Here is a 21,904-nt window from a genome sequence, read left to right on the forward strand (position 1 = left end):
GTGTTTTTGATGTACAAAGTAACTACTAACCGTGAGTGTTCAAATAAATCTAGAGTAAAACATTGAATGGAAATACTCAAGTACAAATGTCAAAAAAAATGTACTGAGTTACTTTCCACCACTGGTCACAATGAAACAATCTCCATACTCTCTAAAAGCAGCTAAAGCTACACATTTAGAAAAATAAACCTCTATCTCTTCTGTAGTTTAGAAAATAACTGAGGCAGACTCTGATAAATGAAATACTGTAGTTTCAAAAGACAGTCGAATGATCACATTCTCACTTTATTTCAGTGACATTTTCGTCTTCAGTGCAGACAAGGTGCAGACATTTCAAACCAGTGACAATGTGATTAGAGCCACAAACAAGCACACACACTAATGCACCCAGTGTGAAATGTCATCACATTATTGCTATACTCACTTCAGATTATCTGGAACTTTGTTCCACAAGTTAAACCAGTGCTCAGATTTGCTCCTTGTTTGTCTCTTTCTCTGCTCTGTGCACAGATGAAACTCATGTTGACAGTCATCTGCTTGCACTTCACACATCAGCCTGTCGTCCTGAGTTCCTTTACGATTCTCCATTTGAAATTTGGTCACATTACACCACTACTAAAGTCCCATTTAACCGATACCGGCACCAATCTCTCAACCATTGAGAGAACAAAAAAAAGAGAAAGAAACTAATTACAGTCATTTGTGACAGAGCGGCAGTTAGTCTCCGAAGAACTGTCTGGGATGTAGCAGCATCCATGTATATCCTCATGTAGCCCCTGTGGATCTCGTCCAATCAGGTTGTGATCTGCGGTCTTCGCAGCAGTCGCGAGAACCTTCCTCGTCATTTGTCCATATTCTATAATGTCTTTAATGTCCTCTCTTTGACAAATCATCAGACCTCAGGTTTTCCTCAGCATGCGACGGGTTTGCCAGACGTGGAACTTGCTATAGGCTGTCTGCAACATCTGCTCCAAATGTCCTGTGAGCTGTGGGGACGTCAAAGCCATTTAATACAAGTGTCACCCGGTATATAAGACATTGTGTTATCATTAATAGTTTAGAGACTTACATTTGCACTTAAGTACTGACGCTGAACCTTCTCCTGAAAAGGACAAAGCTTGGACACCTGAAATCTCTCCAGGTTTGACTTCATTTTTGTCACCTATATAAAGAGCGAGACATGATGAGAACAAATCTGAAGGAAAGAAACTAATTTTCTGTTTGCTCGCGGACAGACAAATTAACAGAGCCGAAAAAGCAAAACCTTCATGTAGGAGTGTGATGTAAAATGTCCAAGTAAAAACAAATGTCTATAAATACCATTATAATAAGTATATATATATACATGACATGAAGGATATTGTCAGAAAGCTTGAAACATGAATAAGTTTAAGGAGTAGAATACATTCATTAGCATTATATGGCTTCACTGTTATGGGCAAGTGTATTTTTTTTAAACCGTGAAGCAATGCATATACTTATTTATATGCACTTTCACTCCATGCACAAAACTGTATAACACTTTGATTTTACGAACAGATGTAATGTTTCTCCCCCACCATTTTTTCATACTTCCTTAAAGTTATTATTATTATTAGTCACCTTTTCCTCTAAAAACTGTGTGTTTACAGGAAAACAGGACCAGAAGTGTCTCAGCAACTCTCCAGCAGCTGCATACAGATGCTTCAGCTCTCCTTGAACATCAGTGGGTACCATCTCTGAAAAATAAATGACAAAGATGTAAATGAGAAGACAAAACCAAGTACTCCAAGCTTAAAATAAACGTTTGTCAGGATGGATTCAGGTGTCAGCAGTATAGACAAATCTATGGATAATCAAAGAACCATCCTGAAACACAGATACAGTGGGGCAAAAAAGTATTTAGTCAGCCACCAATTGTGCAAGTTCTCCCACTTAAAAATATGTAATTTTCATCCTAGGTACATTTCAACTATGAAAGACAGAATGGGGGGAAAGAATCCAGGAAAGTATTTGGTCACCTACAAACAAACAAGATTTCTGGCTCTCACAGACCTGTAACTTCTTCTTTAAGAGCCTCCTCTGTCCTCCACTCGTTAACTGTATTAATGGCACTTGTTTGAACTCGTTATCAGTATAAAAGACACCTGTCCACGACCTCAAACAGTCACACTCCAAACTCCACTATGGCCAAGACCAAAGAGCTGTCAAAGGACACAAGAAACAAAATGGTAGACCTGCACCAGGCTGGGAAGACTGAATCTGCAATAGGTAAGCAGCTTGGTGTGAAGAAATCAACTGTGGGAGCAATTATAAAAAAATGGAAGACATACAAGACCACTGATAATCTCCCTCGATCTGGGGCTCCACGCAAGATCTCACCCCGTGGGGTCAAAATGATCACAAGAACGGTAAGCAAAAATCCCAGAACCCACGGGGGTACCTAGTCAATGACCTGCAGAGAGCTGGGACCAAAGTAACAAAGGCTACCATCAGTAACACACTACGCCGCCAGGGACTCAAATCCTGCAGTGCCAGACGTGTCCCCCTGCTTAAGCCAGTACATGTCCAGGCCCGTCTGAAGTTTGCTAGAGAGCATTTAGATGATCCAGAAGAGGATTGGGAGAATGTCATATGGTCAGATGAAACCAAAATAGAACTTTTTGGTAAAAACTCAACTAGACGTGTTTGGAGGAGAAAGAATGCTGAGTTGCATCCAAAGAACACCATACCTACTGTGAAACATGGGGGTGGAAACATCATGCTTTGGGGCTGTTTTTCTGCAAAGGGACCAGGACGACTGATCCGTGTAAAGCAGGGGTTCTCAAAGTGCGGCCCACGGGCCAATGGCGGCCCTCGGAAATGTTTCTGGCGGCCCAAGATAGTTAATGTAACACGCTGAAATGCATGCGTTATATTTTAAACCTCCATGGTTGTATCTAGTAAGAATTAGAATAAGTAGCTTTCCAGAGGTATCTCCTGTGAGACTGTAACCAGGGCACAGCAGCCAATATGGCCGCTCAAAGCAGCTTGACTTTACACTGTGTGGGATTGGTGGATTTGTGTGTCCGTCAAGGAAATCTCGGCCGGCAGCCATCATGGTCTGAAATGACCAATGGACATAGAAAAATCACTAAGGACCTACCCACCAAGTAAAAAAAAACATAAACCACGTGTCTCCCATCAGTTTACGTCTGTGAGGAGAGAGAGAGAGAGACAGAGAAAATGGCTAAAAAAAACTTTACAGTTGCCGACTTCGCTAGAGATTTTTTTCGCTAGCAGCAGTGAAGATAGAGCCTCAGAACCTGAAGTCTTTGACTCTTCTGAAGAAGAAGAACACAAAGACAACAACAAGGATCCATTTGGACATGGGTAAGTGTAAATATTACAGTAATAGTGTACTGGCAATGTGTGGGGAATACCGCGAAAATGAACAATAGGTTTATTGATATATATTTTTTATCGATAGTCATGAACTTTTTATTGGGACAAAATAGACGTTATTTTGGTGTGTAAAAGTGAGATTACATGTGTAGATGATTAAATTAATAATTTATTCGTCCCACAACGGAGACATTTACAGTGACATGTTTTTGCCATCGATTATTGTATCATACTGTTCTGTACAGATGAGACTTTGTCATAGATTTATTTATATGTGTGCCTGTTATTATTTTACCGTCCTGTACAGATGAGACTTTGTAATCAGATGTAGCCTATGTATATGTGTGTCTGTGATTTTATACTGAATGTAAAGTAACTGGAAATATCTGTGTGTGTGTGTGTGTGTGTGTGTGTGTGTGTGTGTGAGAGAGAGAGAGAGAGAGAGAGAGAGAGAGAGAGATCGAGAGAGACTCCTTCTGCAACCTCCCAAACTTTATTTTTATGTGTGCATTGTTATTTGTGCTTGAACAACATTTTACTTGAACTTTATTTCAATGAAATGAGTTGTAATTATTGTCCTACACAGGTGGCGTTTATCCAGCAGCCACAACATCCATCTGTGCCGGCCCCCAGGTCAAGATCTACTGTGGCTCAAGGGCCTTCACTAGAGCCATCACCACCAAGGACCAGCAGACCAGCATCACTACAGCTGCCTCCACCTCCATCTGCGGCTGCCACCAGGTCAAGATACACCTCAGCACAAAGGCTCCACCACAGCCATCACCTTCAACCCAGCCAGCAAGGAGGTCTCGTGGAGGTCTCGTATAGCACTTGTACACCCCACCTACACAGCAGCCCATGCACCATCACCCCCACCTACACAGCAGCCAGACCCACTGTCTTGGAAGACAGACAAAGACCTTGACACTGTCTTGACATTTATAATGAATAGTTGGTTGAAAGTTCTGATGTTCAATATTGTAAATAGTGAGATTTTCCAGTTTCTTATATTTATATAAATAGTTGGTTGAAAAAAACATATTTATAAATTAATAAATTGTTGGTTGAAAAAAAAGGTTGAATGCTCAATTTGTATTTGTACACATCACATGAACCTTGGTATGTAATATGAAGTCATTATTCAGTCCTAATGTATCTCAGTCCCTGCTGTGGTGAAAGTAGAGTGATAAACACCTATTATACTCAAAATTTGAATTTAATGTTTTTCATTTTAGACATGAATAACACATTTATATACAGTGTAATTCAAATATTTCACTGCTTTTGTGATCCTAGGACTTTGGTAACCAAATCTAAAACACCAAAACAATTCGATCACATGAGTACATTTGTGTTTTCACAAGAGTTTTGAAGATTTTCCAAAAATCGGATTTCACATTTTAAGCTTTTGAGCTACTTATCTCATCAAACAGTGCTCTAAGGTGAGCAATATGCATATATAGCAAGACCAGAGATTGTCCTGAACATTTTGATATGTAACATATGAGGTGCCATGTTAGAAGAAATACATTTAAAAGGTGATTTAAGAAAACATCTAAAAATCGAGAAAATACCCTTAGACTCCAGAGGGTTAAGAATGGTAAAACGGCGCCCCCTGGGTTGTCATTCCTAAATTATGAATGATAGCTTGTGGAAAGTTTGCTAGACTACTGGTTGCATGGCAACTAGGCATCTCGCGAGTTGCGGTAATTGGTTAGTACAATAAAGAAAGGATTTGTTTTGGAATTATTTTGTGTTCCGTTTTTTCTTGGGCGGCCCTCAATCCAATATTGGGTACCTAAATTGGCCCTCACTCATCACAACTTTGAGAACCCCTGGTGTAAAGGAAAGAATGAATGAATGGGGCCATGTATTGTGAGATTTTGAGTGACAACCTCCTTCCATCAGCAAGGGCATTGAAGATGAAACGTGGCTGGGTCTTTCAGCATGACAATGATCCCAAACACACCGCCCGGGCAACTTAGGAGTGGCTTCGTAAGAAGCATTTCAAGGTCCTGGAGTGGCCTAGCCAGTCTCCAGATCTCAACCCCATAGAAAATCTTTGGAGGGAGTTGAAAGTCCGTGTTGCCCAGCGACAGCCCCAAAACATCACTGCCCTAGAGAAGATACCAGCAACAGTGTGTGAAGACTTACAGAAAACGTTTGACCTCTGTCATTGCCAACAAAGGGTATATAACAAAGTCTTGAGATGAACTTTTGTTATTGACTAAATACTTATTTTCCACCATAATTTGCAAATAAATTCTTTAAAAATCAGACAATGTGATTTTCTGGATTTTTTCCCCCTCATTTTGTCTCTCATAGTTGAGGTATACCTAGGATGAAAATTACAGGCCTCTCATCTTTTTAAGTGGGAGAACTTGCATAATTGGTGGCTGACTAAATACTTTTTTGCCCCACTGTATTTAAATCCCTCCCTTTATCTCTGCAGATGCGTTGAAGGCTTATTGAAGCTACCTGACACATGTGCTACAACTTTCACAATAAATAGTTATAATGTACTGTTATCGTACAACACACTTACGATTGATGGCCTGCTGTGTTGCTGCCTGCATGAGCACGCCACCTGGAGAAAGTGCAGCAATGGCAGAACTAGCCGTTGTGCTGCACAACACCTGCAGAAAGTATCAGTGTTAAACACTTTAAAGGCATCACTTAAAGTTACATATCCCTGTCTGTTCAGGAAAAAAACTGAATTATTTCTGAAAACACTTGGAAATATTGGAACCCAATCAGGAGTTCATGTTCCTAAAATTACCTTTTTTATTTGAATAAAAGCGTTATCATAATATTCGTTACATTTTTAAGGACAATTACTTGTCACAATTGAAATATTCCAACTTGACTAAGAATACATTCAAATACATATTTAATCGTTTATTTTACATATTGTGCACGTTACATATAAGGACTAGACTTGTACCTAGAAATAAACAATATTTAGATACATTTCATTTAGGAACTACCACTTCAAATGTAGTTTACAATTTGTATCTATTTTAGTGTTTTGGAAGCTGTTTTCTTTCAGTATGTGAATATACATCGGTAAAACATACACAGAAACACACCAATGCTTGACTTGAGGTCTGCAAGGTTTTTGTCAGTATTGACAAGGCTCTCTTCTTAAACTCAGAATGTGTTATGTAATTGGACTTCTGATCTGAACGGATCAAACTATAAACATGATGATTAATCTTTGTCCAAAGGTCGATGAGTGTTGAATCACAACAGAGGCTCTGAGCTGGTGAGTAAGTGGAAATAGTGTTAACACACCTGAGTGAGGTTGGGTTTATAATTGACCATCTCATGCCGGATGTAGTTGAGAGAGTTGATGATATCCTGGCTTGTCGAATAGTGTTGGGACTGAAGTGGCACAGGACCGTGAGCATACCTTAAGAATACAGAGAGGGAGCGAGAAACATTATATTATAACAATTCAACATTAAATCAAGCAATAATATAACCCCTGTTATTTAAGTTAATAAATAAAGTTTAGAGGCTTTCCTAGAGCTAACACAAATAATCCTTGTTTATCATCCCAGTTGTAAGAAAAGGAATAACTGGAAAACTTGGATTTTTTAAGTAAATTCTTTAGTGAAAACACAACATATATTCAGAAAAAAAACATACTTTTCTAAACTTAAGTTTTATAAATGGAATAATTAGTACTACTGATAGTGACATATTTGTCAAAGAGTTTGAAACTCCCCCCCACCTGTTATTGTGTAATCAAACAATATTAATAACAAATAAAAATAAAAGGTGGGCAGACTTTACCTGTCAGACTTTTTGAGGTTTAATGCAATTGTTTTTGGCTTCTTTTCCTTTTTAAGATCTTCATATTCTATGGCCTCCTGCAATTTAACCTAAGAAAGTTTGCCAACAGAAAAAGTGACAGGCTGTTACAATATTCATATTTAGATAAAAACCTCTGTTACAGCTGCAGAGGCATCACCTTCTTTACAGGAGGCTGGAAGAGGTCAGAGTCCCTTGAGTTTCCGTCTGTGCAGCTCGTCTCACTAGCTGGGTCACCTGCTGTTTCCCTTTAAAAATATGAAACCGTTAGCAAATAATTAATAAGAATGAGAAAAGTTTAAATCAAATAAAGAAGTAGTTTCCTCACCCCTTGCCTAAGCCTGCTGCCAGCACCATGGCACTGTGATGGTTGAACCGCTTTATAATGGCAGAGTTGCTGCTGTCCTTCACCGTCCTGTTGGAAGTTGAGGGCATTGTTGTGCAAACTCCGTAACCCTGTGTCACAGAAAATACCAAATCTTCAGGTCAAGGGAGGAAGGAAGAAAAGAAAGCTATAAAAGCAAATTATTTCAGAGTAGTATGATGTGGCTGTGATTGGCGAATCATAATACGTCACCTCATCTAATGTTTTATCTTCTAACGACAGGAGGTCCACTAAAGGATTCTTCACTCCTTGAACCACCATGGACTTTAACCCTGTATGAGGCATAAGAACAGATGTGTAGCATAGCTGTTTTGCAAGTGTTTAGGTAAAACATATACTGACATCTGTAGAGAATACTTGCATTTATGTTTAGATTTGCACCTGTAAACACTTTAAAACTCCTACCTATTTCATCCTGCTTGCCACACTCTGAGAATATGTCCTGTGTTCCTGTGTTGATGCGGTCTCTGTGAAAATAATGGGACTGGAAAAAGCGGGTCCAGAACTCCTTCTCCGTCAGCTCGTGAGGCACATTTTCATTATACTTCTGCTTCACTGCAAGTACAACGCAAATACATATTAAAATATTTAGTCCAGTTGCAGTGCCTAGGCACACAAGCTGCATATTTACAGGAACACTTCACAGCTGAAATGAGCATTTGTTTATCGGCTCCTGAACCCATTTTCTGGCATGCCTCAATGATGACACAAGAAGAAAAGGAAACTTCTGGATGAATAGAAGTACACTGGGGCAGGTCAAAAATATTTCTCTCAGAACTAATGCAGAATATTTCAAGTCTCATTTATCCAGTCGTATGCTCACTATTTCCAAAACACAAGCATTTGTGCTAAACCCCTACAATCTAAACCACTTTCCCACAGTCCACTCGAGTCCTCACACAATATAGTAACGCACCTGTGCAGGCGTGAGATTTTAACATGGATGAGTCATTGATATACAAATGATCATTTTGGGGGTGAAATATACCTTAAATATCAGTCCCTTATATATGAGCTGGTAGAAGCCATGAATGAAAGCAGTCAACTAACTCTAAAGTTGAGATGATTTACCTGCAGGGTATGTTCTGAAGATAGATTCAATAATGTCAGCAGTCAAATTATATCTCAAGCCATTGCAGCCATCAGTCTGAGGTCTAATGTCAGCCTGTAATGTACAAAACATACTTTACAATTATGATGATGAAGGTCACAATGTTTGAGTAAGATTCAAAATGCAAGGTCTTATTTTGACCAGACTTGATGTACTCACCAAAAAAGCTCCAGATATACCAACTTCCTGTTTGTTGTTGGATAAAGAGGAGTCCGAGTTGTTCGTGTCTCCTAGCCGGTTGGCCCAGAACTCATCTGTACTGATCACCTGGCTCACCACCAGATCTTTATACAACTGGAAAAGCACAGGATCTTCCTGAAGCATCCTACAGGAAAAAACATTTAAAGAATGTAATATATTATTTGAAAGATTGCATACAAATCTTAATAGTAGACTGGAGACGATTTGGTCACACAGACTGTCCCCAAAGTCAACAGTGAACTCCCATACTCATAGAGGGACATCCGGACCCTGTTTGGGACCCTCAGACCCAAGCTCATTTGTTCATACGGACCATGTTAATCTTTAGAAGAAACAGGTTCCAAAATAGTTACTTTGTGGAAAAATGTCACCCAGTGCAACAGTGTGGCTCATTGGTGTGTTTTTAATAGTTTTTTGATAGAAGTGAGCTCTCTGGTCACACAACACTTGTTAAAAGGAGTCTTGTATGGTTAGTTTTCATCTTATAATGCAATTTGATCCCAATAAGAAAACATAGATATTACCAGATATATCCTTTAAGTGAATCTTGTGAGAACACCTGGGTCTCACCTGTTTTTCTCCTCCAGTTCCTTGTTGGCTTTCTTCTTGAACTTGGGCAGCAGCTGCTGCAGCAGCTCCTTGGCAGCGTCTCTGTCTTTGAGTGCAGTGCTGTCATTGGAAAAGTGGAATGCGGTACTGTCGCCGGTGTGAAGCACCAGCTGCAGCTGAATTTTGGATTTACCGTCCGGGCTGATTTTCTGACCTGTGCAGAAAACAAATAAAGTGCAGCTTTAGAACATCACCACCACTTTTTTTGGCACATCTTTCTAATTGGATGGTATCGATTACTCACAGCGAATATCTGCATATAAGTGGCTGACTGAGAAGCGGTCCTTGCCCTCTGGACCCCAGGCTATACGCTCAGCCATCAGATAAAGTGTGCCATCCTGCTTCCTCTGGCGAACCTTTTTCAGCACCAGCAGCACCTCCTCTGATAGGGATGCCATGGCTCAAACTGAAAAAAGGCATTGATTTTATATAACATAATAAAACAAACTAACACTGAATAAGACATGTGTAAAATACAACAATACATTAACAAGGATATCCTTCATGATTTCAAAAATAATCTCACAGATGTAAAGATGAACAGGGCATCATAAAGACAGTGCACTAGTCGATATGGGACCTGCAGTCACAAATGTAACATTAGCAACATTAACGGTAAAGAGATCATAACGTTATATGAACTACTTTGTATAAGCATCAACTTCTTAGCGTATTTCACGACATGTCCCAAATAAATGTCATGCTTCCTGTAATGCTTTTATCCTCTGCTCGGCAACACAAGCAAGCAATGGTTGGGTTTTATTGTATTATTTATCACATCATAGCTAAGCGGTGTTACGTTAGCTAACCTTAATAATCAAGAAGAGAAAAGCCTGAGGGTGAAGTCAGTAATAAACTTATTTTACCTCAAAATAAGTCGATACAGCGATAGATACCTCACTTTTCCTCAACACATAATCCAAACTAATGTATTACTTGGTATAAAAATTACACATTTAGTTATTTCTAACAGTATTTGACTATAACAGTGAGCGTCCTGACTTCAGCGTCGACATGACTGCCAGGCGGTGTGTTACACTGAAAAGAGTCCGGCTGGATAACGCTATAAGGGATCCGTTCCAGCCGGAGCCCGCTTAACACCTATATTGTTTCCCTTTATTTATTCAAAAGACATATTATATATCAGGGGTAGACATATAACGTAATACAAAATTACATAAAATAAATGAGTGGAAAAAAGAAAAATAGGTATACTATACTATATATATATAGTATACATACTATATTGTTTACATTTTTACATTTAATTAGGTTTTATGGTCAATACTCTTGAACCTCTTTTTATGAATATTACATTTCCCTAAAAATAAAATTAACTGTACAAAAAATAACTAAATTCATGTCCAAACTATCACCTTTGTGGTATGTAAAAATGTCTCTATCCTCTACTATTAGAATATAAATTTTATTTATGAGTATATTTAACTTTTTTAAATGGCACATTTGATTTTAATTTGTCACATAATGATTTGGTTAATATAATATGCATGACATATTGATACGCATGTCATCTTTATTTCTACTCCGTTGTAATATAAATAAAAAAGGTCCTACTGTATTGACTTTGCATTTCTTAATTGTATATTGATACATTGTTTTTATTTTTATACATACTTTTTATTTCTAACTATAGTTTACAAATTCCTTTGATTATTTACTTTATCAAATAGACACAAAAGTATAGATAATAATTAAGTAGGACACGTACAGTCTTACTCAGATCTTTGAGATGAGCTTAACATCCGCCCGGTGTTAGAAATAGTGATATTTAGTAATATCAGTGGCGAAAAGAATACTCAGATCTTTTAAAAGGGTAGTACATATTCACCTATAGGTAAAAGTACAAAAGTATTCATCACAAATATATTTAAAGTGCCAAAAGTAGAAAGACTTATTATGCTGCTATATCCCTTTTCAGAATAATGCTTTTTATATTTACAAATGAGTTCAAGCTAACATCACTTTAATGTTTGAACTATGTTATAAATAAATCTGAATCTGCAAAGTAATTGAAGTTGCCGCCGTGGAGGCATAACACATATTTGATTTGTGTGTTTAGGTGACCAACTGTATATGTCTAAATATCAAATAATAAAGATTATTATGTATTAAATGACGTATACAATAATATACCTTACATTATAAATTATGGTTCACTGCTATAGCTAAAAGCAACATATTTCTATTGAAATGGAAAGACTCTTCCCAGTACCAAAATGCACCATTGAAACACATGTTATTCCTAATAATTCTGTCTATAGTGTATTATACTGTCTATGTTCATACCTGATCTATAGTGTATTACATTTATGTACTGCTGTGTGTAATGTTTCTACCTCCTTGTACTGTTCAAAGTGTAAATAGTTAGGTATGTCTATATCTGACCGATGTCTATATTTATTATACTAGACATCACTCTGACTTTACTGCTTCTTTTGCATTTATGGTTAATAGTACTAAATAGTACTTGTAGTTTGTGCAATGAGAATCAAATTGAATCTAATCTAATCTAATAAAGCACTTTAAGACAAATCTACACCAAAAATAGCTAAAAGAACCACAAAAAAAACAAGACCTTATGATGATGAGTTTTAATGACACTGACAGCATTCAGTTTGCAGAAGTTTGACACATCAGATATTGGATAAAGAATGTTGACATTCTTCACACTCTTTTCATTATACAGTAGTTTAATGGGTGATAAGATCATTTAAGGGTTATAAGATCTTTGCCGTTGCTGTTAGAAATAATTACTCAACTACTGTTAACTCTGAGGTCATTTAAAGTAAAAAAAGAAGAACACCCTATGAAGGAAACACCAAATGGAACAATTTGTATAATGCAACAACCTCTTCAAAAGCTACAAGAGACACCAGGACACAAATATGTGCCGTCATCACGAGGCACTTTGGGGACCTGCGTGCCTGATAATAATAACGAAGTGATGACGAGCATTTTCAGAGTGAAAATAGAACATGTCTTTCTACTATTATTTGCTCTTACTTGGGACTGCAAAGTACAAAGAGGTGTGTCTTTACGCATTGAGTCTTGACTCTGGTCGTTTTTGGAGAGGAATTGTTTGAAGTTCATAAAAGTATATAAGTTAGATTTGCCCTTCAACTTGCTGAGCTTAGTTGTCGATGTTGTCTAGCAAAATGTTTACATTAGCCTTTCATATCTTTACATTCAGTGATATTGCAACCACACTTTTCAACTGAAATGTAGGTGTGCATTTCTTTTTGGCCATTAGCGCAGGTCATCTCCACCTTCTTCTTGCTGGTGGACATTTCTTGACAGCACGTGCATGAATGCATCAAGCGGTTGCTTTCTGCAGAATACCTGAAAATGAAGATGTTTCAGACAGAATCAGTGTCAGGAACCTGCTGTTCAATGTAAACAAAAAAAGGTCAATAGCTTGTAATACTGCCCTCTATATACTGTGTGTCACCTTTTCTGCACTGTTAACCTCACTTTTATAATTTAACAATTTTTACCATTGTGTATACGCTTGCTATTTGTCATATTCTACATCACTTTTTAAGTGGTATTTTGTTGAATTATCATATTTTATTTTATTGTACTTGTTGTGCACTCCTGGGAGTTGAGTACAACATTTCACATCACATACTTGTATTTATGTGACAAATAAAAAATCTTGATTCTTAAAAACTTGATTTAGTGATTTAGTAAGTATGTTGTACTGATTAACTCTCAGGTCATTTAGTTTTGAATCTCACATTGACGAGGACTCTCCACAGGATCCGGCACAGGCGGTGATTTCCACTGGTACCACCGACTTGCAGTCTTTCTTCTGCAGATATGTGGTGTTCCTGATCATTGCACAGTTGGGACGAGTAGTAACTGAAAATGACAGATAAACATGTTTTTCACCTACTGAACCCGGACTGTGAGTCTATTTTCTCTGGCTAAAGAAAGTTTTTATACAGAAGAGAAACATATGACATGAATAATGAGATAACTGATATGTGTGGGAAAAATGGAGTTCCCACTTAATAATGTAAAGATCATACACAAAACAACAGATGTTTTTTTATGAATCATTTACCACAGGTCTGCTCGGCACAGCAGCCGACCATGCGGTTCACCAACTCCTCGCCTTCCTCGCAGACTGTTGCATTTTGAATGGTACATGTGCGCGGCTTACACTGAACACTCATAGTGTCCTTATCACAAGAACACTGCAGACAGCCACTCAGCCAATTGTCACCAATCTGTTTGATAGATGAAGTTAGTGTTGTAAAAGTGATACATACTCTGTGTTAATAATGATAATCTGTCACTTATTGTTGCATTCACCTGTTTAGGTTGGCCATCTGGTCCAGTGCAACCTTAAACAATAAAGATAATCAGTTTACCTGAACATTAATTCAAACAGAAAGTAATGTAATGCTCTTGACAACAGACAGTGCTCTTACAGGCGGAGACACAGATGTCAGAGGTCGAACTGAACAGAGTCATCCCCTCTGGGCAGAAACATCCCTCCATCATGTCATTACAAGAATGGTCCCGTTTGTCATCTTGTCCTTCGCATTTTTGTGTATACATCTTATTGTATCTAAAGTAAGAAGAAATTGATGGTGAAAAAAACAAAAAAACATGATCATTTCAGAAATTAATTAAGAAGGTATTTGTGTAACGCAGTGCAAACTGTAGAGATAGCAGTGTCGCTTTGCTACATTGGGCAACAGTGAAACATTTCAACAACTATTTGATTGATTGCCAGGAGATTTTGTATAGACATTCATGTGCCCCTTAGGAAGATTCCTAATGACTTTGGTGATCCCCTGAATTTTCCTCTAATGCCACCGTTTGTGGTTTGAATGAATTGTCTCAAAACTATTACGTAGAATGCAGTGACATTGAGTGCATCAGGATCGATTGTACTATCATCTATAGTGCCATCATCAAATCAGTTTAATTCGTCAAATATTCAAGTGTATAACAAATTACAGTGTCATCAGAGTGAGCTTTAATTTGTGTTTAATGCAAATGAACATATGGTAGCGTGCTAAAACATTACTGCTTTGCATCAGCATGTTTGCATTGCTATTGTGAGCATGTAAGCATACTGATGTTAACATATGGTTTAGCCCAAATAATTGTTACATTACAAGCTGCTGACATTATTTGATTCATGATGTTGATAAAATAACTGAGCAATTACCTTGCATTGCAAGTAGGTTCAAAGGTTGGACCATAAGGCTGGTAGACCTTATTCCCTGGACACTTGAATTCTAAAACCACAGAAAATAAATTATGATTTTTAAATGATGAAACGTGTCATTTGGATGTCTAAATATAACAATGTTAGTAAAATGAAACCCTACCACACTGTCCATTTGTAGCTTCCCTCCATGATAGGTATACAGATTCTCTAGCACACATCGCAGCATACGACTCCAAACTGGAACAAGCAACTACTGTGCTGTTTGTTATGCAAGCATCATAATTACAACCCTCATGAAATGGTTCTGATGAGATTATTTTGTGGCATTTCTCAAACACCCTTAATGCAGAAATCACAAGAAAGTTGATTATTCAGAGTGATATTAAAGAATCAATTGTACTTATCTGTTGTTATTTTCTTTGGTGTAAACTCTTACTTGCTATTCAGAATTTCACAAATAGGATTATCAGTTTTGTTGCATTCTATTGTTGTGTTTGGTCCTGGGGATGGATTCTCACAATAGGGCTTTTTCTTATCTGGTACTTTCCACTCTCCCATCTGAGAGCATCCAGGATTAATTTTGCCATTTGGTAATCTGCAGTCGTTTTTCTTGTTATTGTCACAGGTACCTTGTGAAAGTAAATGATTAACATGACAGATAGTACAATGGTATATTTACAATATATCTAACACTGTAATCATATCTTCATCTATGAATGTAACTTGCAGTTTGGTTTGCTGTTTACTATGTTTATCAGCAATTTACAATTTACAATCTTACCACACTGTCCCTCGGTGTTGTTGTGGAAAATGGAAAATGGCAGGTCAACACTGAATAAAAGTCCTTTATACATCACAACTGCTTCAATTTCCGGGATTTTCATAAGTAGCTCAATTGATGTAGTTGTTATGATAAAGTCTTCATTAGAGTAGGTTGGCAATACCCGCTTGCCATTGATGTACACCTAAACAATTGAAAAAATTGTTAGTGAAATATTTTTCATTATCATAATCATTGGAGATAATTTAAAACAGTTCAAAAGTAAAATATGTTTAGGCAGTTCTGGCAAACTTTACCATGTTCACAGTCTTTGGGTCTCTCTCCTGTGTGAGAATAACTTCATACTCTTTGTAATACACAATCAAAGCTTTAGGACAGGTCACAGATCCAGAGGGATCACAATTTACATTGCTGATAAGAATTGTTAAATTGTGTTGAGGAATGATCTCTTTGACAAGGATATATGTGCAGTTTTTCTGGAAGCTGTAATATTGGCCATCAAATGTTATATAATGAGGATCTCCCCAGCCAGAGCAAATACCTGCAAAAATTTGATTGAAATACAATTATTTGTTATATAAAAACCAACATATATATATATATTTGTTTGTGTTGCAGTTTTAAGATGCTGCTTGATGGAACAGGTTTATAATTTGAACCTACATCTGCACTCATAGTGGAAACAGCAGCCTCTTTCATCATAAACCTTCACTGGTGGTTGACCATTTTCACATTTAGGCTTGGTCACATGTTTACATTGCACATGTTCTGTTAAAAGTTTTCCGTCATCACATGTGGATCTGGTGCATTGGCCAATCCAAACGTCACCATCCTGTAACGAACAAGGTAGTACTTTTAGTAAACTACGGCCAGTATAGCGGTGCACGTACAAAGCACAACATATACCCCCGTCATCCATACAACAAGCAAATATGTTTACAAAGATCAAAATAATCAAATTAAACAGAAAGCCCACAGATGTCATTATCAACCCCAGTAATGGATTGAAACCCTTCAATTACTGTTGTATTAAATACATTTATAGGTGTCCATGATTGTTTTTCAGAAAAGAGACCCTGGAAAAATTTCGGGATTAGTACATACTTACATTTTTTATTTTAAGAAGATATGTTAAATATCTATCTGTACATATAACTACATTAAAATACCTTTCTAGGTGGATCAAGATACAAACAGTCTTCTTTTGTAGTCCCAGGGCTTGTTACAGTGGTGGTAGGAGTTGGTGGAGTAGTGTAGTGACATGGTCTAGCAAGCTTCTCGACATTGCATGTCAAATCACAATATGCAGTGAAACACCAGCCTTCTTCATCAGTCTTATTGTACATGAAGCTACCTATATAACATTGAAACCATAGGGCAGTTAGATAAACATTGACAGGGTTACATTGTCTTCCGACTTTTGTTAAGTCTAGACCAAGCAAATTCAAGTTTCTTATAGATTATTGAAAAGTCCATTTCATGATCTGTGACCAGATGCAAACTGATTCTACAATTTCATAAATAGTTCCTGGATAAATAGAGTTAGAGATGAATAGAGTTGTGGTGATTGTGTGTGCAGGCACCATGACCAACCAATTGTATTCAATTCTGCATTAACAAAGTTACAAATCATCTTTCACAAATAAAAAAAGCCTGTTGTTTGGAATGTGTAATATGTACGCACATCTATTTTACCATTTCAAGTTGTGTGCAATATCCAAAAGAATGCAGTCCAACTCAGACTGTGGATTAATATATTAAATCTCAAAGCAAAGAGGATACAACCTCTTGCAATACCAAGTTGAAATGTAAGGAGTTAAGTGTAACCACAACAAAAAAGGTAATAATAATAGGAAATACTTGAATGGCAATAGCCAATTACTTACCAGGAGAAAATAGATGATCCATGTACTTGCAAAAACACATTGTTGTTCTGCCTGGTGTTGAAGACTGAAGGGTTGAAGGTGTTGGGGTTTTAGTTATTGTTGAAGTAGGCTTTTCTGTGGTTTTTACAGGGGTGGTGGGTTCCTTAGTGGTTGTTTCAGTAGTAGTTAGTTCCTTCTCAGTAGTTTTGATTGTTTTTTCTGTGAATGTGGTTGTTGTGGTTGTTTTTTTTGTTATTGTAGTGGGTGTCTTTTGGACGGTGGGTGTGGGGGTAGGTTTCTCATAGAATGTAACAGCAGTAAGGCTGGGATTTTGTGTGGGGGTTGTGGTGGGTTTTTCGGTAACTTTAGAGGTTGTCGTGGGTTTTACTGTGATTATGGATGTCGTGGTCTGTTTTTCTGTTATCGTGGTTGGTGTTTTTGTGATAGTGGTGGTAGTGCTAGGTTTCTCCGTGAATGTAACAGAAGTAGTGCTGGGATTTTCTGTGGGTGTCGTAGCTGTGTGCACAATCAAAGGTTCTGTTAATGGCGTTGTTTTAGCAACTGTATTTGTTCTAACTTCCAGGGTTGTTGTGGTGGGTTTTTCCGTGGGTATCGTGGTAGGATTTTCTGTTATCGTGGTTGGTGGTTTTGTGATGGTGGTGGTAGTAGTGGTAGGTTTCTCATAGAATGTTACAGCAGTAAGGCTGGGATTTTCTGTGGGGGTTGTGGTGTAACACTTGTAAACACAACACTTCACTCGTATTTCATAGTCCAAACATATAGCAGGAGGTGGACTTTGGTCTTTGTTATGACAGATTAGTCCATCTGTTGGGTTGCATGTTACTTTTTGAAGTAATTCGTCCAATGTTAAATTTGGATAACGTTTTGCTCTACATTCTATTTCTAAAGGTTTTCTGCAAACACTCAAATCTAGATCCTTAATTTGTTCAATTGGTTCATAATCTCCACTATCTTGGGAAGGGTCAGGGTATTTATTGTTGTTCCAATATGACCACTTACAATCATAGTCACAGCTAGTCGTGCTGGGATTTTCAGTGACTGTAGTGGTAGTGGTGGGTTTTTCCGTGGTTATGGTAGCTTTAGTGCTGGGATTTTCTGTGCGTATTGTGGTGGGTTTTTCGGTAACTTGAGTGGTTGTGGTTGGTTTTTCTGTGATTTTGGTGGTTGTGGTGGGTTTTTCCGTGGGTATCGTGGTAGGATTTTCTGTTATCGTGGTTGGTGGTTTGTGATGGTGGTGGTAGTAGTGGTAGGTTTCTCATAGAATGTAACAGCAGTAAGGCTGGGATTGTCTGTGGGGGTTGTGGTGTAACACTTGTAAACACAACACTTCACTCGTATTTCATAGTCCAAACATATAGGAGGAGGTGGACTTTGGTCTTTGTTATGACAGATTAGTCCATCTGTTGGGTTGCATATTACTTTTTGAAGTAATTCGTCCAACGTTGAATTTGGATAACGTTTTGCTCTACATTCTATTTCTAAAGGTTTTCTGCAAACACTCAAATCTAGATCCTTAATTTTTTCAATTGGTTCATAATCTCCACTATCTTGGGAAGGGTCAGGGTATTTATTGTTGTTCCAATATGACCACTTACAATCATAGTCACAGCTAGTCGTGCTGGGATTTTCAGTGACTGTAGTGGTAGTGGTGGGTTTTTCCGTGGTTATGGTAGCTTTAGTGCTGGGATTTTCTGTGCGTATTGTGGTGGGTTTTTCGGTAACTTTAGAGGTTGTCGTGGGTTTTACTGTGATTATGGATGTCGTGGTCTGTTTTTCTGTTATCGTGGTTGGTGTTTTTGTGATAGTGGTGGTAGTGCTAGGTTTCTCCGTGAATGTAACAGAAGTAGTGCTGGGATTTTCTGTGGGTGTTGTAGCTGTGTGCACAATCAAAGGTTCTGTTAATGGCGTTGTTTTAGCAACTGTATTTGTTCTAACTTCCAGGGTTGTTGTGGTGGGTTTTTCCGTGGGTATCGTGGTAGGATTTTCTGTTATCGTGGTTGGTGGTTTTGTGATGGTGGTGGTAGTAGTGGTAGGTTTCTCATAGAATGTTACAGCAGTAAGGCTGGGATTTTCTGTGGGGGTTGTGGTGTAACACTTGTAAACACAACACTTCACTCGTATTTCATAGTCCAAACATATAGGAGGAGGTGGACTTTGGTCTTTGTTATGACAGATTAGTCCATCTGTTGGGTTGCATGTTACTTTTTGAAGTAATTCGTCCAATGTTAAATTTGGATAACGTTTTGCTCTACATTCTATTTCTAAAGGTTTTCTGCAAACACTCAAATCTAGATCCTTAATTTGTTCAATTGGTTCATAATCTCCACTATCTTGGGAAGGGTCAGGGTATTTATTGTTGTTCCAATATGACCACTTACAATCATAGTCACAGCTAGTCGTGCTGGGATTTTCAGTGACTGTAGTGGTAGTGGTGGGTTTTTCCGTGGTTATGGTAGCTTTAGTGCTGGGATTTTCTGTGCGTATTGTGGTGGGTTTTTCGGTAACTTGAGTGGTTGTGGTTGGTTTTTCTGTGATTTTGGTGGTTGTGGTGGGTTTTTCCGTGGGTATCGTGGTAGGATTTTCTGTTATCGTGGTTGGTGGTTTGTGATGGTGGTGGTAGTAGTGGTAGGTTTCTCATAGAATGTAACAGCAGTAAGGCTGGGATTGTCTGTGGGGGTTGTGGTGTAACACTTGTAAACACAACACTTCACTCGTATTTCATAGTCCAAACATATAGGAGGAGGTGGACTTTGGTCTTTGTTATGACAGATTAGTCCATCTGTTGGGTTGCATATTACTTTTTGAAGTAATTCGTCCAACGTTGAATTTGGATAACGTTTTGCTCTACATTCTATTTCTAAAGGTTTTCTGCAAACACTCAAATCTAGATCCTTAATTTTTTCAATTGGTTCATAATCTCCACTATCTTGGGAAGGGTCAGGGTATTTATTGTTGTTCCAATATGACCACTTACAATCATAGTCACAGCTAGTCGTGCTGGGATTTTCAGTGACTGTAGTGGTAGTGGTGGGTTTTTCCGTGGTTATGGTAGCTTTAGTGCTGGGAATTTCTGTGCGTATTGTGGTGGGTTTTTCGGTAACTTTAGAGGTTGTCGTGGGTTTTACTGTGATTATGGATGTCGTGGTCTGTTTTTCTGTTATCGTGGTTGGTGTTTTTGTGATAGTGGTGGTAGTGCTAGGTTTCTCCGTGAATGTAACAGAAGTAGTGCTGGGATTTTCTGTGGGTGTCGTAGCTGTGTGCACAATCAAAGGTTCTGTTAATGGCGTTGTTTTAGCAACTGTATTTGTTCTAACTTCCAGGGTTGTTGTGGTGGGTTTTTCCGTGGGTATCGTGGTAGGATTTTCTGTTATCGTGGTTGGTGGTTTTGTGATGGTGGTGGTAGTAGTGGTAGGTTTCTCATAGAATGTTACAGCAGTAAGGCTGGGATTTTCTGTGGGGGTTGTGGTGTAACACTTGTAAACACAACACTTCACTCGTATTTCATAGTCCAAACATATAGGAGGAGGTGGACTTTGGTCTTTGTTATGACAGATTAGTCCATCTGTTGGGTTGCATGTTACTTTTTGAAGTAATTCGTCCAATGTTAAATTTGGATAACGTTTTGCTCTACATTCTATTTCTAAAGGTTTTCTGCAAACACTCAAATCTAGATCCTTAATTTGTTCAATTGGTTCATAATCTCCACTATCTTGGGAAGGGTCAGGGTATTTATTGTTGTTCCAATATGACCACTTACAATCATAGTCACAGCTAGTCGTGCTGGGATTTTCAGTGACTGTAGTGGTAGTGGTGGGTTTTTCCGTGGTTATGGTAGCTTTAGTGCTGGGATTTTCTGTGCGTATTGTGGTGGGTTTTTCGGTAACTTGAGTGGTTGTGGTTGGTTTTTCTGTGATTTTGGTGGTTGTGGTGGGTTTTTCCGTGGGTATCGTGGTAGGATTTTCTGTTATCGTGGTTGGTGGTTTTGTGATGGTGGTGGTAGTAGTGGTAGGTTTCTCATAGAATGTAACAGCAGTAAGGCTGGGATTGTCTGTGGGGGTTGTGGTGTAACACTTGTAAACACAACACTTCACTCGTATTTCATAGTCCAAACATATAGGAGGAGGTGGACTTTGGTCTTTGTTATGACAGATTAGTCCATCTGTTGGGTTGCATATTACTTTTTGAAGTAATTCGTCCAACGTTGAATTTGGATAACGTTTTGCTCTACATTCTATTTCTAAAGGTTTTCTGCAAACACTCAAATCTAGATCCTTAATTTTTTCAATTGGTTCATAATCTCCACTATCTTGGGAAGGGTCAGGGTATTTATTGTTGTTCCAATATGACCACTTACAATCATAGTCACAGCTAGTCGTGCTGGGATTTTCAGTGACTGTAGTGGTAGTGGTGGGTTTTTCCGTGGTTATGGTAGCTTTAGTGCTGGGATTTTCTGTGCGTATTGTGGTGGGTTTTTCGGTAACTTTAGAGGTTGTCGTGGGTTTACTGTGATTATGGATGTCGTGGTCTGTTTTTCTGTTATCGT

At 38.1% G+C, this 21,904-nt stretch overlaps 4 protein-coding genes across 5 annotated transcripts in view; all 4 read right to left on the minus strand.

Annotated features, from left to right (window-relative positions):
• Positions 1–259: 259 nt before the first annotated feature.
• gtf2h1 (general transcription factor IIH, polypeptide 1) lies at positions 260–10,505 on the minus strand. Of its 2 annotated transcripts, none has more exons than XM_034084648.1 (15): positions 10,352–10,505; positions 9,730–9,891; positions 9,447–9,639; positions 8,835–9,000; positions 8,636–8,729; positions 7,970–8,119; positions 7,757–7,836; positions 7,508–7,635; positions 7,340–7,427; positions 7,162–7,250; positions 6,658–6,775; positions 5,909–5,999; positions 1,603–1,718; positions 1,070–1,162; positions 260–986 (listed from the first exon to the last, which is right to left on the minus strand). In XM_034084648.1, the coding sequence occupies exons 2-15, from the start codon at positions 9,881–9,883 to the stop codon at positions 900–902; spliced, it is 1,647 nt and encodes a 548-aa protein (XP_033940539.1). In that variant the 5' UTR covers positions 9,884–9,891; positions 10,352–10,505; the 3' UTR covers positions 260–899. The 2 variants fall into 2 exon arrangements, with proteins under 2 accessions (XP_033940539.1, XP_033940540.1); XM_034084649.2 differs by having other exon boundaries at positions 10,295–10,505.
• A 1,611-nt stretch (positions 10,506–12,116) lies between these two features.
• Positions 12,117–18,570, minus strand: LOC117447756 (intestinal mucin-like protein). Its single transcript, XM_034084637.2, has 13 exons — positions 17,362–18,570; positions 16,645–16,829; positions 16,139–16,307; positions 15,772–16,016; positions 15,476–15,659; positions 15,131–15,323; positions 14,855–15,033; positions 14,692–14,761; positions 13,943–14,082; positions 13,824–13,855; positions 13,573–13,738; positions 13,244–13,367; positions 12,117–12,845 (listed from the first exon to the last, which is right to left on the minus strand). Exons 1-13 carry the CDS (start codon positions 17,399–17,401, stop codon positions 12,671–12,673), a joined length of 1,902 nt encoding a protein of 633 aa, XP_033940528.1. The 5' UTR covers positions 17,402–18,570; the 3' UTR covers positions 12,117–12,670.
• Positions 18,568–19,950, minus strand: LOC117448491 (mucin-5B-like; the record flags this gene model as incomplete). Its single annotated transcript, XM_034085803.2, has 1 exon — positions 18,568–19,950. A coding segment is annotated over one exon (1,383 nt), but the record flags the coding sequence as incomplete, so codon positions are not given.
• A 17-nt stretch (positions 19,951–19,967) lies between these two features.
• LOC117448492 (mucin-2-like) overlaps positions 19,968–21,904 on the minus strand; it is a gene marked incomplete at its 3' end in the record, with an annotated part of 37,067 nt that continues 35,130 nt past the window's right edge. Inside the window, 1 exon segment of the mRNA XM_071203410.1 lies at positions 19,968–21,841. Coding sequence (XP_071059511.1) covers positions 19,968–21,841 — 1,874 coding nt within the window.

This window comes from Pseudochaenichthys georgianus, chromosome 6 (assembly GCF_902827115.2).
Source record: "Pseudochaenichthys georgianus chromosome 6, fPseGeo1.2, whole genome shotgun sequence".
Classification (NCBI taxonomy): domain Eukaryota; kingdom Metazoa; phylum Chordata; class Actinopteri; order Perciformes; family Channichthyidae; genus Pseudochaenichthys; species Pseudochaenichthys georgianus.

Bases quoted from the DNA above. Each gene is read 5' to 3' on its own strand.
- gtf2h1 (XM_034084648.1), bottom strand. From the start codon at position 9,883: ATGGCATCCCTATCAGAGGAGGTGCTGCTGGTGCTGAAAAAGGTTCGC. The intron at 7,837-7,969 runs GTAGGAGTTTTA...TGCCTCATACAG, and splicing joins TGGCAAGCAGGATGAAATAG to GGTTAAAGTCCATGGTGGTT. The intron at 987-1,069 runs GTAAGTCTCTAA...ACGTCCCCACAG, and splicing joins GTCAGTACTTAAGTGCAAAT to CTCACAGGACATTTGGAGCA.
- LOC117447756 (XM_034084637.2), bottom strand. From the start codon at position 17,401: ATGTGTTTTTGCAAGTACATGGATCATCTATTTTCTCCTG. The intron at 15,660-15,771 runs GTAAAGTTTGCC...TCAATTGTTTAG, and splicing joins ACCCAAAGACTGTGAACATG to GTGTACATCAATGGCAAGCG. The intron at 13,368-13,572 runs GTAAATGATTCA...TGTCATTTTCAG, and splicing joins CTGTGCCGAGCAGACCTGTG to TTACTACTCGTCCCAACTGT.